This window comes from Podarcis liolepis, assembly GCF_965112155.1.
Source record: "Podarcis liolepis genome assembly, chromosome: 2".
In the NCBI taxonomy this organism is placed as follows: domain Eukaryota; kingdom Metazoa; phylum Chordata; class Lepidosauria; order Squamata; family Lacertidae; genus Podarcis; species Podarcis liolepis.
Genome location: NC_139555.1, coordinates 62826312 through 62844587, shown reverse-complemented (window position 1 = coordinate 62844587; position 18276 = coordinate 62826312). Strand labels below are relative to the sequence as shown.

At 43.2% G+C, this 18276-nt stretch overlaps 1 protein-coding gene across 1 annotated transcript in view; it reads right to left on the bottom strand.

Moving 5' to 3' along the window:
- The window catches only part of TCOF1 (treacle ribosome biogenesis factor 1), a 41888-nt gene extending 35462 nt beyond the window's left edge, over positions 1–6426 (bottom strand). The window contains exons 1-2 of the mRNA XM_083488331.1: positions 6150–6426; positions 1260–1315 (exon numbers count right to left, since the gene is read on the bottom strand). Coding sequence (XP_083344457.1) covers positions 1260–1315; positions 6150–6263 — 170 coding nt within the window. The 5' untranslated portion in view covers positions 6264–6426. The remainder of the gene's footprint in view (positions 1–1259; positions 1316–6149) is intronic.
- Between the last annotated feature and the right edge of the window lie 11850 nt (positions 6427–18276).

Below are 18276 nucleotides of genomic sequence, written 5' to 3'. Positions count from 1 at the left end.
CACACTGATCACCTACCTGTCAAGAAAAAAAATGTTGAGTCTAAACTTTACCCAAGAGAAAAATAATTAAAGAGAAAAGGGATCAGCTAATGGATCTCTTGCCCACACACAAGAGTGAATGGATCATAGTTTAAAACCCCCCCAAAAGGGGTAAAGGGGGAGAATGAGCCCCACACAGAAGGATTGCCATGGTATTGCTGGTTCCAAGGGCCAATGCACAGGGGAACTGTGGAGGTGGAAGGAACCACGGAGAGAGAATAAACAGGGGGCAAAACTTGACAGTATCACTCAGTAGGAAAGTTGGCATTTCCTAGCAGATCCCTGCCTTCTACTGCATTTTATATCATGTAGGTGTCATTTGTCTAACCATTTAGCTAGATGGGACAGAGAGGAAGAGTGTGTGAGATTTACGCAATACTTAGAAAACAACTTTGGGGAAAACCTGGAAGTAAAAATGAAATGAAAGACTGAACCAATCAAAGTTGCGACCCACAATTAGTCAAAATTATGTAGGCAATGTGCACCGTTACTTGAGCATGGTGATTTATAGACAAAACACTAATCTTTTTACCTCAGGCCGAACAACTTTGCATTATCAATTTAGATATAATAAAGGATACACAGAGCCCAAGAACTCCTGGATTGATGGAGTGAAACAGAAGGAGCTTCAAAGTTTTAATATGAACAAAAAGTATAGGGACATAATATTCCACTTTTCATGAGCTGGGTGAAAGGGATTTTTTTTAATTTGGGGGGCTTGCTTCAGAAGTGCTTTCTGACCCTTCTACAGTACAAAAGGGGAGGATGCTGGGGTTCTGATGCCCCCTTCCAAGGAGTTCTTTGAATGCTAAGCCAGCTATGCCATTGCCCTCACATGTGAAGACCCTCTATGCATGTAGTGACAGGTCTATGTAGAGCACAAGGAGGAGTCATGGGGCAATAAAGACCCTTCCTTGCCTGGTAAATCTATAATGGCTCCAGGATTGCTCCAGGAAGAGCCCCTTATTACAAACGCCAAATGCAACTCCACATGTTCCAAGAATGAAACAAGACTATTTTATCTAATCTATCCTTTTATTCAGGGTAAATTATGTTGGTCTGGAGGTTACCCTTCCAAAAGGGAAGTAATTAAAATGCAGAAAATACCAATACTACTACTATTATTAAAATGTATTGCTAATAAATACTAATTTAAAAGTGTGTCTATCAGGCACAGTATCAGACAAAAACATAACTTGTTTCTTTTTTGTTAAACTTACTTTTTCCACTGAGTGAAGATATCTCCGAGGGGGACTGGGGATGGTAGGAAGGTCTTCTGTACGAGAAATAGAGAAGTTAATTGTGTCCTTTACCCATATCAAGAGCAGAAACCCCACTCTTTGGCCCCACATTTTTTAAAAACAACAACAACAACAACAAAGCAACTGTAGAGTTGCTCCAAGTACATTACAGGCCCAGAATTAAGAACCACAAAATAATGGAAAACAATTTGGCCAAAAGATGCTCCCAAGACACAACTAATTTCTTCTCATTGTAGAATATTTACCAAAAACCCCCACTGGTTTTATATCCCCAAAGAGGCAAAAAGATAAGCCCAACATAATGGAAAATAGTATTTCTGGCCCCAGATTAAAATGTATCTGAAGGTTGTTGTTTTTTTTAGAAGTCTATATACTTATCAAGTACAGTGGTACCTTGGTTGTCGAATTTAATCCATTCCAGAAGTCCGTTCGACTCCCAGAACCATTCGAAAACCAAGGCGCAGCTTTTGATTGGCTGCAGGAGCTTCCTGCACTCAATCGGACATTCAGCTTCCGAAAAGCATTTGCATACCAGAAAACTCACTTCTGGGTTTGCGGCGTTCGGGTGCCAATTTGTTCATGAGCCAAGCTGTTCGACTACAAAGGTACCACTGTACTTTCATAAAATCCTCAAGAGAAGTGTTGGCAGCAGCTACACCCAAGTGCCTAATAAATGCCAACTATGACAACTGGAAACATACTATTACCAGCACTGATAAATATATCCTATACCCAACTAGGATGTTGAAGAAACACACACATACAAAACTGCCAGTGGTTGCCAACTCTGACATCAACTAACACAACACTGTAGGTTTCCTGTAATATGCTTTTTGCATTCTTACTCTCCCTCTTGCATGTTACTTAATCCACTGTCAGTACAGCCAATTTTGGCTCCAGATTTTATTTGCCTCTCATAGTTGCAATCCAAATGGAGAAGTCCAAGCAGTGGGGAAAACCACACCCACAAACAAAAGTGCCTGCAACACAACTGGATAAGCATTTATCATATTTATCAAACAGTGCTATGTGCATTTTAAAGTACACACACCGGCCTCCTCTATACGAGGATAAGTGGGAGGAACTCACATATATTTAAATATCGAGAGATGCTTCTCACACAAAGCCATTTATGGGCATTGGGTTGGGGGGACACATTCAACGCAGCTCCTCAATGCATGAGAATGGCTTATCTGAACACCCCTAATAGTAACAGTCACTGCTCTACAATGTTATTTCTAGGTGGTAAAAGCCCACATGACTTCAGTCTGGATGAGAAACAAGTGGATACCTCTGAAATCATAAAGATTTCATGCAATATTGCTTTCAGTGTAATTTCATGTTTAGGGTCTTCATAATCTCGCAAACCTCCCAGCTTCAAGTCTGGCTACCCCAATCCTATATACACGTAGCATCATTCTCCTCTATGCTACAAAATACCTTCAAGTTGCAACGCTGTCTGCCTAAATTATTTGTTTCAGTCTGATAGGTAAACGACCCTGACAGTTAAGTTCAGTCGCAAATGACTCTGGGGTTGCGGCACTCATCTTGCTTTACTGGCTAAGGGAGCCAGCATTTGTCCACAGTTTTTCCAGGTCATGTGGCCAGCATGACTAAGCTGCTTCTGGTGCAATGGAACACCGAAACCAGAGCAACACATGGAAACGCCGTTTACCTTCCTGCCGGAGTGGTACCTGTTTAACTATTTGCACTTTTTTTGGCGTACTTTAGAACTGCTAGGTTGGCAGGAGCTGGGACAGAGCAACAGGAGCTCACCCCATCACGGGGATTCAAACCGCTGACCTTCCAATCGGCAAGCCCTAGGCTCAGTGGTTTAGACCACAACGCCACTCGTGTCCCTGGTAGCTTAGCAGTACCTCAAAAATGGCAATGTTCAAAGCTGATGTGCATCAAGTCTTGCTAGTGCTACCACGAAGCTCTGTATACCTATCACAGGTGGGAAGAAAGGTTTCATACTAAACAGAGCCCAGACAGCAGAACCACATTGGAGATTCTCCACTTAGGAGGTTACAGCGTTGGGGGAATTCTGTGGTGGTCCAGACATCAGGACTACAGAGCCTCCAAGGAGAAAATGATTCTGCATTAGAGTTCAGGGCTGTAGATTTATTCATTCATTCATACTCCACCCATCTGGCTGGGTTTCCCCAGCCACTCTGGGTAGCTTCCAACAAAAGATTAAAAATACATTAAAACATCAGTCATTAAAAACTTCCCTAAATAGGGCTGCCTTCAGATGTCTTCTAAACGTTAGATAGTTGTTTATTTCCTTGACATTTGATGGGAGGTGTTCCCCAGGACGGGTGCCACTAATGAGAAGGCCCCCTGTCTGGTTCACTGTAGCTTCATGTCTCATAGTGAGGGAACCACCAGAAGGCCCTCGGAGCTGGACCTCAGTGTCCGGGCTGAATGATGGGGGTGGAGACACTCCTTCAGGTATACTGGGCCGAGGCCGTTTAGGGCTTTAAAAGTCAGCACCAACACTTTGAATTGTGCTTAGAAACATATGGGAGTCAATGTAGGTCTTTCAAGACCAGTGTTATGTGGTCTCGTACTTGCACTAGGCCATATTTTAAATAAATACACCCTGCTAGATGACCATAGTAAAAATATGCAGATTGTTCAAGTGTGTTGCTATTTTAAGCTATAAATTATTTTAATACTGGGTGGTGAAGACCATCTGCACCTGCAGACACATCCTCAAAACCAAATGCAAATAATTAAGCTTTACAGAGTCTGTGGTTTCTGGGTTGTGACCTCAACCATCCCAACTGTAAACAAAATTTAGGATAGGTCACAAGTGGCTTACTGCACTACAAGAGAACGTAAATATTAAGTTTTTAAAAACCCACATTTCCTGAGGTTATACTCAAACAACACACTAACCCCTTGCTTCCTCTATAGGTTATATTTTTAATCTATTCAATATTGAAGCAGTTGTACACACCCATTAAGTAGATAATGTAAAACTCACATACTTTTATCATGAGATTGCTTTGGGTATATAAACCTCAAACCAAAACTCTAATTGGAACCCTTGAATTTAACAGACTTAGGGCAAATTCACACATGCATGTGTATTTCTGAATAAACCTGCATCCATGAAACAGCCTCAGAGATTGGACATGAATGTTACTAAATCCCTTGCTTTCAATAAATCTATTCCAATGATGACTAACATTGTATAACAGCTGGAGCTTTCAGTTTCATTTCCCTTTCAGGCTCCTCGCACACAGTATTTTCTTCTGTACCTAGCAGTCACACATTCAACGGCAAGTCACTAAATAATATGCATGTGTGTGTGACTCTGTTGACACTGATACCAGGACAATGCTAGCTGAAGCAGACTAAATAATCAGCTAGGTTCAAGGGTACTAGCATAAAATGGAACATACAAGAACATGTTACTCTTGATAATCTGTAATAACTGACTCTCAACAGTCAAAATGTGGACTGGAATTCACAATTCACTCCTAGGACTGCTCAGAAAGGTTAGAAAAATCAATGAATTACCATTCCCAAATACTCGACTGTGAGAGGTAATCTGGATTTATAGGCAATACTTCCCAGAGCAAAATGAAAAAGCAAGGTTGCTTATCCTACATATCTAGATAGCAAATTATCAAATACTGTTTTGTTTTCACTATACAGGGTGGCCCAAAAGTAGGTATACAATTGAATCGAAGTGGCAGTTGGAAAGAAAAGTTGGCAGTTGGAAAGAATAGTGGAGTCAGATAAATGGATTATTTTTCTTTACTGATATTGTGAACGATGACAGCAAACTCGCGCTAAGAACAAAAAGTGGATTCTAAAGCAGCATACCTACTATTGGGCCAACCTGTAGAACATAACCAGCAACATGGGGGTAGAGGTTCCTTCAGCCAAGAGTTACCCTTATTCCAGAACACGGTCACACAATGAACACCTTACATTTTAGGATACCACAGCTCCTTAGGATTTCTTAGATATATATATAACCACACCCACCATGTTCCAAGTGTCCAGAGTACTTCATGTACATAAGGACCACCTGATTCCTTGTAGAGTGGTACCTCGGGTTACAGACGCTTCAGGTTACAGACTGCGCTAACCCAGAAATAGTACCTCGGGTTAAGAACTTTGCTTCAGGATGAGAACAGAAATCGTGCGGCAGTGGCAGCAGGAGGCCCTATTAGCTAAAGTGATGCTTCAGGTTAAGAACAGTTTCAAGTTAAGAACGGACCTCCGGAACGAATTAAGGTACCACTGTATCCCTGCCTGAGGTGTTCAGGGGAGCCTGTTAGTGGTCCCCACCCAGGCCCAGTTCTGAAGAACTTCCCAGCTCAGATCAGGGAGGCCCACCTTCCACTTCCACCACCTAGTGAAAACCTTTAATTTCAAATTGAGACTTTTAAGCTTTCTGGTAAGCATCCACTGGTCTGCATCTTTATAACTGCACTGTACACCGTTAGAGGATACAAGCCACTGAAATAAAATCTCAGAAATCCTTTCAATAGGAGCCCTGGGTGTTCTGAAGAGCTGCCTAGAAATACACGCCTAATAAACTGAACAAATCCTTGCTAAGGCCTTGTGAGGCAAGGAAAGGCTACTGCTATGAAAATGGGCTGCTGGACGCCACAGAACAAGCTTCCCAATACGAATTCTTCCCTACTGCAGGATTACCGGGGGGCGGGGGGTGGAGTGAGGGCAGCTGCCTTGTTAGACCAGAAAGAAAAGACTTTATAGGGTTGCAGTTTCATAGAGTTATTGAGAAGGCTTGCTAGTGAGGCGGGGGGAGAGCAAGGCTCGTCAGCCCCCCCCCGCCCCCCACGTGGGAGCCCGTGCAGTTACCTGCCCACTCTGTGCCAGCAGCTCCCTTGCTGCTCTCTCATAGCCAATCTGGACCAAGTGCTGGTGCATCAGAGCCAGCAGCTCTTTCTGCTCGCTGCCTCCTGCTGCTGCCATGCTATAGCAGCTCCAAGGTTTCCGGTCCTTAGCCCGCGTACACTGCCATCAGCGGAGGCGCGGGGTTCACAGCGAGTAGCTGATAAGCCACATGCTCCCTGCCACTTGCTCCTCTAACCCTTTGACCAGGCAGCGGCGCGGATACGTCACTTCCCGTTCCGCAGCCCCGGGGGCTCCTGGGAAGTGTAGTCTCTTATCGCCGAGCATCCCAGGCGCCCTTTGCTTGTAATTTGCAGGCTTTGTGCCTTGTATGCTGCTGCGTCGCGCTTTAGATGTAGGGCTTCAACGAGCGGCTTCCTGCCTAAAGCGAGACGCAGTATTTTTAAGGGCACAGCCGAAAGGACAAGCACGGCTCAAGTTTTAGGAGGCTGCATTTAAAAAGACAAAACAAAACAGCGGTTTTTGTTTTCTTTGTTCTGGATTTCTGCAACTTGCAAGGCATATACAGTATTAAAAAAAAGCAAAGCAGCTCATCGCTCGGTTTCTTGGGACCTGCAGGGTAGCTCAAGATTTTCTAAGTTCCTCTGTTTGGAAAGACTGCTCGCCCAAGTGTAGATTGCATTCCACATTTAGCTTTTTTGTAAATATTGCTCTATGCAAATAGCACTTCCGTTTACTTAAACACCTGATTGTATCTCAAAATTCTGGACACCTACCAGACCATCTGTTTAAATTAGGTTGCTTTTTTCAGGCAGGTGGTTTTAGAGTTGTTTTCTTACTGAATAAGGTGTTCTGCTCTGGGTAGCTGCTGCCATTTAGTGTCTGTGTTGCTGCATTTAAATTTTTATGTAGTTATACATAGAGGCAAGGCAGTTAGATGAGGTGAGTGGTTGCCACAAGCCTCAAAGTTGGTACTTTATAGGAGAAAGCTGGCTCTGCGCACTCTCGGTAAAGAAATGCCTCTATTTTTAGACAAGTTAATAATGTCCAGCGCAGGCTTTTGCAACTCTGAAATACAGAGCTCTTATTTGTGTACAGTGAAGGCTGCAGACATGTACCCACTTACCTAGGAATAACCCTTTTACCTAGGAGTAAACTCAGTGGGGCTTGCTATGAATAAGTATGGGCTGCAATCCAAAATCCACTTCCCTGGGACTAAGCCCCGTTGTAAACATCTGAGTAGATATGCATGGGATTATTAAAAGAAAATTGGCCCTGCTTCAGGAGGTTCTATAGATTTTAGTAATTTGCTGCATGTTTAGTCCACTTTTCAAACAATTACTGCCTCCTGAAGTAGCTCGCATCAATATATAAAGTTTAAAAAGGAGAGAGACAGGACCTCCCACCAGGCTTACAAACTAAAAGGCATAACACACAATGAATGAAGGATGGAGGCAAAACGTGGAGGATGGAGATTAGTTCTCTAAGGCAAAATGGTGAGCTGCAAGAGTTTAAGCCAGGCCAGTCTTCACTTGCTGGTGTTCTTCCTTGAATAGCAGTTGGTGGCTCTTGTTCCTTTACCCCACAAATGGGGTCAAAGTATCCTTCCTCTTGCTTCTGATTAGTCCCTGGACAACTGGCAACTTGGAGCTGAGTGCGTATTCTTTCTAGTGGGGCAGGGAGACTGAGCTCTGCAGTAGCTCCATGTCAAAGCCTATGGGTGGGACTGGGTTGGTCTCTCTTTTGCCTTGGCATTATTACTGGGAGATAAGAGGAGCAGCTTTCTAATGGCCCAAGTACAGTGGTACCTTGTGTTAAGTACTTAATTCGTTCTTAACCTGAAGCACCACTTTAGCTAATGGGGCCTCCTGCTGCCGCCGTGCCGCCAGAGCACAATTTCTGTTCTCATCCTGAAGCAAAGTTCTTAACCCGAGGTAATATTTCTGGGTTAGCGGAGTGTGTAACCTGAAGCATATGTAACCTGAAGCATATGTAACCCGAGGTACCACTGTATGTCATAGTTGGCTCACTACCAGGCCTGCGGTTTTATATCTATAAGACAGGATTTTGTAGAGGGAGGAACTGCAGGAGTGATAAAACCAGGTGGGCTGGGTATAAATAATAAAATTAGTATTATTAAGGAAGTAGTAAGAGCAGTGTAGTTGCTCTTGCTTTGACAATAAAAATGGAAACTTCATTCACTTATTGTTTACTCATTTTTTCTGTTTGCATCCAGCCTCACTTTTAATTGTCCCATAGGGCTCTGCTCAAGACCGAGTGGGGGGCGATAAAGGCAAGAATGGAGAGATAACCAGCTTCTTGTTCCCTTTCTGCATAGCTGTCAATGTTTTCCTTTTTTTAAGGGAAATTCCCTTATTCCGAATAGGATTCCTTGCAAGAAAAGGGAAAAGTTGACAGCTATGCTTTCTGGGGTAACCTGACACACACCGTCTGAGAATCCAGGATATAGGTGGTGGTGTTTCTGTGCTTGGTTATAGAATTAGAGTACAGAGTCTTGTTATGTTTCAAATATGCCAGTGTAATGCTTGCAAATTATCACTTGATGGCACTGTAGTGCTGTTTTCGCAGCTAAAACATGAAACATAAAAAGGAAGGCCACCATGGGGGGGGGGGGATAGCCCATCCTTCATTTAGACTCTATAGTAGAAGCCTCATTAGAAGGTGCCCCTAAAGTGGACAGCAAGTCTCAACCAAAAATATGCTAGATGACAGGGATCCCAAATCAGGGTGCTTTGCTGGGGAAAAAATCCATTTATGAATTACCCCATGTAGTAACATCTGTAGCACTGGGATCAGATTTTGATCCTCTCCCTTCTCAGTTTCCTCAGCTGTTTTTCTCCCCTGAAGGAATATAGTGGAATATATAGTGGGAAAGTCTGCTTTTGGAAAAAGGGAAACAGAGACACCCCTTTAAGGATGTTAATGGCTGAGGCAGACATATGATTGCTACCGCTTGAGTTGAGAGGGTGGCCGCTGGTCTGGTCCCTGGCACTCTCTCCTGTCCAAGAGTTCTGACCAAAAAACAAAATGGAGATTGATAAATCTGACAATGCTGCACCCCAGAACTGTGCCCTTGTTTTGCACAGAGAAGCAGTTACATGCTAAAGAACAGGGTGCAGAAAGAGATCAGTCCCACAAAGGGACATTTCAGGAAATAATTGGTCAAAAAATGTGGTGGAAGACATTTGCAAACAAAAATATTATGGTTGTTGTTCCATTAATCTTGCTGTGTCACCCATCTATGTTCAAATAACTTGGATCAGGATTAGCCAACCCATGGATGTCTCTCCATAGCCTGAAAAAAACCCCAATTCTGCCAATAAGCCTTGGTGGACTAGAAACATTCCACAGTCCTTGCGTTGCTTTAAACCCCTGAGTTACACTGCTCTTCTCCTCCTCACAGTATTTTTCTCCTTTCTCCCTCATTCCCAACAACCTTCCTTTGTCCTATCCTCAGAAAGAATATTGCAATTCTATCTAGCAGTCCAAGCCATGTATGTGGGAGCTTGAAGTATTATAAATATCCCAAATGGCCTCTCCATTGTGGGAGTTTTAGTAGCTCTAACCCAAATTCAGAAAAGGTAATAGGATACTCTAAGTGTACTGAAGAGGCCATCTTAGGTCCCATGTTAACTAACATGTAAGAGCACATTTCTTCTGATGTGTACTGAAATGACTATCTGCTTGGCTTACTTAAAAGCACAGTCCATCCGTATAGAACCAAACTATTGAGAGGGAAGGGACAGGGTGGAGGGAGAGGGGATCATACCTTAGCGCTAACCCAAGACACAAAAGGCCAAGATGGTCTCCCTGGCACCATTTCCAGGTACAGAAGTATCAGTGGCAGAATGACATCCTCTATCACACCTGAGGGTGGCAGGTTAACATAAGTTATGCAGGGCAGGCCTCCAGCACCTCACTGCTGCTTCTCATCTTCCAGCATCAACCGCCTGGGGTCTATTTGTCCACCAAAATCACTACAATCTAACCCAATGTTTGCTACGTTTGCTTTAGCAAATGGCTTTCAGCCACCTCTGTTGTTAGATGCATGGGTCCAAGACTGTTAATTCCAATAAGACTCAGTATGGAGAGCAGGAAAGTAACAGATAGATAGATGCATCAAAGACAAACAGTACACTTACCCAGATTGTTGCAAAATGTTGTCAGTCTTCATGAAGGCAGCTATAAAATTAGAACTTTGCTTCCTACTGAGACTTGTGATAAATTCGTTGCAATTGCAGCCTGATGTGCTTCAAGGTCATATAAGTCCAAAAAGGCTCATAGGCTTCATTCATGAATAGTCACCAGCAAACTATTGGGGGGGGGGGGCGGAAGAGAAGCATTACAGCAACAGAACCCACTTAAATGGATGAATCCGCAGTTTTTTCTCGTCCCATAGTTACCGGCACAGAAGGCATTTTGAGTGCTTTTGTAAACATGGCAAATAATAAATAGAGCTATTCAGCTAAGCAAACATTTGCATCATTATAAATAGGAAAAAGCTGCCGTGACCAAACTCTGGCACGGAAGGAACAAGGCCAGGTAATTATTAAAAGGTGAGGTTTTCGATTCATGTTGTTTCAACTGGAGGTGGAACTATTTTGCCCTCTCTGTATTTTTAGGAAGGTGGAATGTCCCTGCTATATCTCAAGAAGTCAGTTCCTTAGGTATGCAATTTCAGTGCCAGGAGTGACCAGTGACTCATGAAGGGAATTGCAGGAAGCTGTTTTACAACCAGAAGGAAAGGAGGTCAAGCAGGTAGAGCTTTATACACTCATAATCAGGACTGTGGTCTTGTGCCTCTCGTCTCCCTGGGTTACATATTTTACTCGGTACTTTTAAAACCACTTATTCAATTTTAAATTATTCAAGTGTGCCAAGTTTTGAAACTGGACATGTCAGTGGACTGGAAGCTTCTGTGATCCCCTGTCAGAAACATATGGAAGTGTGCACCTCATAATGATGCCTTCAAAAGGGTGTTTAGGCCTTGAGAGTTGATGTGGGTCTGGTGTTCATGTTGCATACATAAGAACCAGGGCCATTTAATGCCCAGCTAACCTTGGCAGCCTTTGCTGTCTTATCAGAGTATCTGGAACTTTCAAGTTGTTTCAATGAGCTAAGGACCACTGAAAAACCATATTTGTTATTGGTACAGCATTTTGTTGTTTAACATGTTTTCCAGTCTTCATTTCATTTACCCTCAGAAACGCTGTGAGGCAAGTTACTATAATGAATGTTTTATTTTATTTTTATTTCATTTACTTACATCTTACCTTTCTTCCAGGACTTTTTTTCAGCTGGAACTCAGTTCTGGCACCTCTCAAGTGGGCATCATTGCCATTATAAGAGAACGAGGGAGGTGTTCATGGTGAATTTCAGCACCTCTTTTTCTAGAAAAATAGCACTGCTTTCTTCCATTATGAAGTTCAAGGGGATGTACTTGGGAGTTTCCAGAAAGTCTCCCATCTAAGCACTGCTCAGACCCCCCCCCCCAAGTCATACCTGTTTTCTATTACTACAACTTGCAAAGAGCCTGCTTGCGTCCACATCCACCCACCTACTTTCATCACTTTGTCTATGCCCATGCTCATCTAATACTGGAAGTTGGATCAGCTTCCAGGCATTCATGACAGAGTCCCTGATTTCCACACTAACAATCAGAGGAAGACAAGAACAGGCTGTTGAGGCAGTGCCAGCCTTAGGTGGGGATGTCAAAATAGCAGCTGAGTATACGCAGAGGAATGCAAAATAACGCAGACAGAAGAAAGAAACTTTGGGAAGTATTCACTGATAGGGGAATGCTGAGGAAACCCCAGACATGACAGCAAATTCCACATAAAAAGAGGCTGAAAAGGGCCAGGCCAAACTACTGGATGATATACATGTGGTCCTTTGACTGGTGTGGTAAGAATTTACCTCTATACCACCTTGTTCGTTACCCAGGTGAGGAATAAACCACAGAACAAAGGAAACTGTTTTCAAGTCCAGCATCCGGATTTAGGGACCCAGCGTTTATTATAGCTCTTGGAATAGGACTGAGCTCACTAGACTCAACATGCCAGTTGAGAAGGTCTGCCCCAAGGCACTTCAGAACAAAAGCTTATATAGTAGTTCAAACACAGCAAACAAAGAGTCCTAAAACATCTTCACATGCAGGAAAGGTTACAGGTCACAAGAAGTAAAGCACACATGGCTTCATATTGGTATCTTCACCCCTGCATCACCTTGGAGTGGCCCCAATGTGCCCAGGCCATTTGACCATTTTAGGTCTCGAACGTCTGGTGTTACTTTGGCAACCTAGGCTTCAGTGAGGGAAGAGCATCAGAAAAGCTTCTTCCTGGGTCTTCGATAGATTAAGGAGAGATGGAATGCAGCGTAGGAGAGAGACTCACAAATGCAGAACACACAAAAATCAAGCCTAATACATTCTAAAAGTCAATTAAAGTGAAACATTAAAGGTAAAGGTACCCCTGCCCGTACGGGCCAGTCTTGACAGACTCTAGGGTTGTGTGCCCATCTCACTCAAGAGACCAGGGGCCAGCGCTGTCCGGAGACACTTCCGGGTCACGTGGCCAGCGTGACATCGCTGCTCTGGTGAGCCAGAGCCGCACACGGAAACACCGTTTACCTTCCCGCTAGTAAGCAGTCCCTATTTATCTACTTTCACCCGGGGGTGCTTTTGAACTGCTAGGTTGGCAGGCGCTGGGACCGAGCAACGGGAGCGCACCCCGCCGCGGGGATTTGAACCGCCGACCTTTCAATCGGCAAGCCCTAGGCACTGAGGCTTTTACCCACAGCGCCACCCGCGTCCCACAAAAACATTATTAAAATAATAAAAATGTACATCTGGGGTCTCTAATTCTTATGTCACTGGCTTCTGATATCTTCAGAAATATAGGGTTGCCATACACCTGGGAATTCCCAGACATGTCCTCTTTTGGGAGTTCTACATGCCCAACCAGGGGGAATTTTACATTTAAAAGCAAATGACCTGGATTTTGGGATTTTTTAGGTGACCTGGGTGCAGGCTTTGGCGTGGGTGGCTCAGGCTCTGTGGTGGCTATCGGGCAATTGCCCTAGAAAAGCTCAACAACTTTCTTTTTGTGTCCCGATTTTACCTCATGAAATATGGCAACCCTAATCAGCTATTCTCCGTCTCTGGATTCAGTCGTTGTCCACTGCATAAAACTAAGCCTTGTTCCATTGCACAAGAGGAAATGGCCACATAAAAGGAAAGAAGGACAGACAAAGAGAAAGGAGCAGAGCACCTGGTTAGCTCAGTGGTACAGCATCTACCTGGCACTCAGAAGGCCCAAAGTTCAATACACAGCATCTCCAGGTATGTCTGGGAGAGACCTCTGTCTGAAACCCTGAAGGGTCACTGCCAGTCAGTGTAGGCAATATGCTGAACTAGATGGAGCAGTAGTCTGACTTGGTACAAAGCAGCTTCCCATTGCCCTAAAAGAATAGCAGAAGAAAGGAGCAATGATGAAGATCCACCTTGAAACTGAATGGGATTTTGCAAAAAGAGAAAAGGCTTTGTAGTCTTAAGGTGAAAGTGGGTGGTCAAGAATGGAAAACATGGACAGTGTATGGAAACAGCCAGCAGCAAAGCAGGGTATTTTTTTAAAAAAGAAACTGAAGAGGAAAGAGAGAAGAAAGACAATACAGGGAGTGTAAAACAGAAAGGAAAAGGAAAGATCCAGGTTTTAGCTGCATGTTTTTAATGTATTTTAACTCAATTTGCCAGTGTTTCCCTAGCAGATGTTCCCCAGATGGGTGTGCTTGAGGGAAAACGGAATGCGCTGTTGTTTCTGTGGGGATTTAAGTCTTTCTGTTATTTGCTTTAATATAGCTGCAGAGACTATATATTTAAATAACATACCTAGGTATGTGTTGCTAAGGGTGGACTTCTGTGAACAGCTGGTGACTGTTTGATCAGGAAGTAAGAGCACTGTCTTTTTTAGGTCAAGCAAGAAGGGTGGTTTTAATTCTGAAAAGGCACTATTTTCTACTGTGATATTGCAGGGGAATTGTCCCCCACTCTTTCGTCTGCGAATGTGCAACAGATGGGAGGAAATGCCATTTTAAAATGTCACAGCACCACAGTGATACTGAAAAAATACACATAATCTTTTCTCCATCGAGTACACAGAGGATCACATTTTCATGTTCGCATTGCTTGCATGTGTTCATTTTTGCATAGGAAAATCTGCAGTCAATAATCAAGATTCAAAATGCAATTAATCTGCAGTTCCCAGGGAGGGGGGGAATTCATGGAACTGGCCAGAAATAAATAGTATGAGGACCACATAACTTCAGCTGGATATTTGCAAGTGCAACAAGCTCTTTCCAGCCTCATTCTTACTCCCCACGATTATTCAGAATTCCCGCCGATTTCAACTGACTGTAATCCCAAGCAAGCTTGCAGAAGATTGCAACCGAGCATTCGGCTTGCTCCAGCAGGAAATAAAAAACACAATAATGGGAGAGTTGGGGATAAGAATAAAGCAGCAGTGATGCTTCTCTCAAAGGCTACTAGAGGGTTGGTGGTGTTTAGGAGGGTCAGTGCAGCAAACAGCTATGACAAAGTTGTACTCAATCTTGCATACTGTAATCCTATTATGTAATAGCCACTTTTATTGCTGCTTAGGTTTTTGATCCCACAAGATTCGTTTGTGTATAACGTGCTGATTTCCTCTTGCTATTTATAAACTGAAGTGCATCCAGTGGTCTTCTGCTGATGTATTTGAAATAAAGCTTTCCAAACAGATCATAGCTTCTCAGACCTTGTTTGGTCACTACCCTCATGGTGTTTTCAAAGGTGACTTCCTTTGTTGTTGTGCTCTTTCACCTGTTTTGTAGCCATAGGTTTGTGCTAGCAGTGGAGATGGAGCAACCTGCAAGGGGGCATAGGATTCCAGCGACACTGACCATTGCTTCTCCTCCACAATACCCCAACCCCACCATTGCCCCCTCTGCTGGCCTTGGCCTGCTTCCTTTGGTCCAAGTTTCATTAGACCCAAGGCTTTTGCAATGTTGGTGCAACTTCATTATGTTGGTATATCTTTGGGTTACACACATGAAGATTTCGTTTCGATCCTAACCCATCCCAGCTGGCATAGCTGGAGGATAGGCTCACTCTGTAAAAAGAGGCACAGGCAATTTTTTATGATCTCATGTCGAGTCAGGACCATGCTCTCATCAAACTACTGGCATAAAAAGACAAGGCCTTTTTTAAAAAAAACATCTGGTTCTTAATGATTCTGTATATGTACATGCACATATGTGGATTGTATATATTAAATTCCACTGTTATATTTGTGTGGTTTCCTCATTAGGTAAAAGAATTTGACTTTGACAAGCCATCAGATTTCAATCAAACAACTCCTGAAGGCATGTTTTTAGTACCATTCAAAATCTTTGCCAAATTCTACATCTCAGCATCAGCTCTGGGGCTCTGCTGATATGCCCTCTCAGTCTTTGTGTCTGCGAATTTCATTTGAGACTGCTCTCGTATGCCAAATTCAAAGCAGCTTTTGTGTCTTGCGCACTTTTGAGTTAAAGATGTGCCTGACATTGTCAGCTTGCTTCATTAAAATAATGAAATGTTTAAATTACTCAATGGGCTCACAATTATGACCAGTCTGTTACTGCATTAGAAGCCACATCACAGATACTTCATATCCCGTTAGTTACTACAACCATAGTTGATCCAATATTGTTAGCTGGGATCAAAATCTATCTCCATTCCATAAAATACACTTTTAATTTAATGTCTGGAAGAATGGTTTTGGAAAACTGGGGGGAAAAAACCTAAAAACCCTAACAGTAAAAAATACTGCTACAACTACTGTATTTCCAACCATGCTTAAAATGTATCCCCATACTTTAGGATATGCAATGGCTTGTCACCCCCATGCCAGTTATTTCAGGCTGACACTCCAACTTTAGCTGCAACTAGCAATTTAATTTTACATTATTTTAAAACGAAATATAGGCTGCTTCTCTGCTGTGACTACAGGCTTATTATTATTAATTGCCCTTAAAAAAAAAATCAGGTTTTACCAAAGCTTTACCTTGGGGCTAGGTTTGTAAGTATTTCCTCATTAAAAGACTTGGCAGCCATGCTCAATCCTTCAGGCCAACATCAATAGTTACAACAGCACTTGTGTGTTTATACAGATTTCTGCCGTTCCACGGTTATGAAGTTTAAAAGTTTGACATAAGGGAACTGTGTTTATGTTTGAGAAGTGCATTTTTGTAGTGCTTACTTTGTGGAGTTGAATTATGTCAAACACCATCTGACAGTAAGGGGCGGAGGGAAAGAGAGAAAACAGGTATTGCATTGCAGACTGGGGGAAATCAGAGTTTGGGGCAAGTTTGTGTAACCATAGTGTATGTGTAAAAAACTGAAGAGGAGGCCAGAAATGGACTTTTGAGGTGCTGTGACTGCTCTTGGAAACACTATTGCTATTGACCTCATCACAGCCAAGATGTAGAGGGGTCTTCCTTCTCAGGGCCAAAATGCATGTTAAACACACAATGTGTATAACTGCAGCCTAACAGCTGTTACATTTGTTCAGAAAGCCACTTCAGCATGATGTGGATTGATAGCAAAAAAGGAGGACGAAAGACATAGGCGCAGCTGGGGAGGGGGGCTAACTGACCAATTGCATTGCTGATAACTCAGTTCTCACACACAGAGTTCTCACACACAGAGCCAGTGTGGTGTAGTGGTTAAGAGCGGTAGACTCATAATCTGGTGAACCGGGTTCGCGTCTCCGCTCCTCCACATGGAGCTGCTGGGTGACCTTGGGCTAGTCACACTTCTCTGAAGTCTCTCAGCCCCACTCACCTCACAGAGTGTTTGTTGTGAGGGAGGAAGGGAAAGGAGATTGTTAGCCACTTTGAGACTCCTTCAGGTAGTGATAAAGTGGGATATCAAATCCAAACTCTTCTTCTTCTTCTTCCTCACCCATCCCAAAAATTCTGGCTAGGCCCATGGGCTGCTACATGTCCGGACATTATTGGGATTTCTAAAGTGGGGAAATTTCCACAAAGCGGTGCTTTGTCCTGGATCTTAGGCAAGTCAGTTGAAAAATCACATATCAGCTGTGGGGGTTGTCTAAATAAAGCTCAACAACTTATGAGGTATCCTGGTTTTTACTTTTTGAAATATGGCAACCCTATCTTAACCCCCCCAATTCCTAACCCCCCCAATTCCTAACTCCAAGCAGCTCCCCTCCCCAACAGTTTGTTGGATTTCAAATAAACATTAGCCCTAATAATAATAATAATAATAATAATAATAATTTATTGTTTATACCCCAGCCACTCTGGGCAGCTTCCATCAAAACATTAAAATACAAGAATTCATCAGATATTAAAAGCTTCCCTAAACAGGGCTGCCTTCAGATGTCTCCTAAAAGTCAGATATTTGTTAATTTCTTTGACATCTGATAGGAGGGCGTTCCACAGGGCAGGTGCCACAGGGAGGGCCGAGAAGGCCCTCTGCCTGGTTCCCTGTAACTTTGCTTCTCGCAGTGAGGGAACCGCCAGAAGGCCCTCGGAGCTGGACCTCAGTGTCCGAGAAGAACGATGGGGGTGGAGACACTCCTTCAGGTATACAGGACCGAGGCTGTTTAGGGCTTTAAAGGTCAGCACCAACACTTTGGTGCTTTTAACATGTGGTCCGAATGCATAGATATTGGGAGTGCATGTACATATTTCTGCTCGCTCCACCCCAAACCAGGAAGGTCTGAAAGGGGCTTCTAAGAGTGGTTTAACTGGCTCCATTATAATATCAGAGTTGCTGATCAAGAGGAGGCTTCTAAGCACGTTCAACCAATTGTGCTTAGAAGCCAACTTTTAAGCCGATATTTTAAAATCTTGATTCCCCCACCCCACCCCACATTTAACTACCATATTTAAACTGCGCTTCAAAGAAGAGCCCTTTAATTTCATCATACTGACTGCATTCCCCCCTTCCTTAGTGATCAGTTTACCTTTGGGCTGCTTTAAAATACAGTGCCAGAGCACATTGTTTCTCATTTAGAAGAAGAATAGATTCACTGGCTTAATTTTAAGTCAGTTTTTCCCCCCTCTTCAA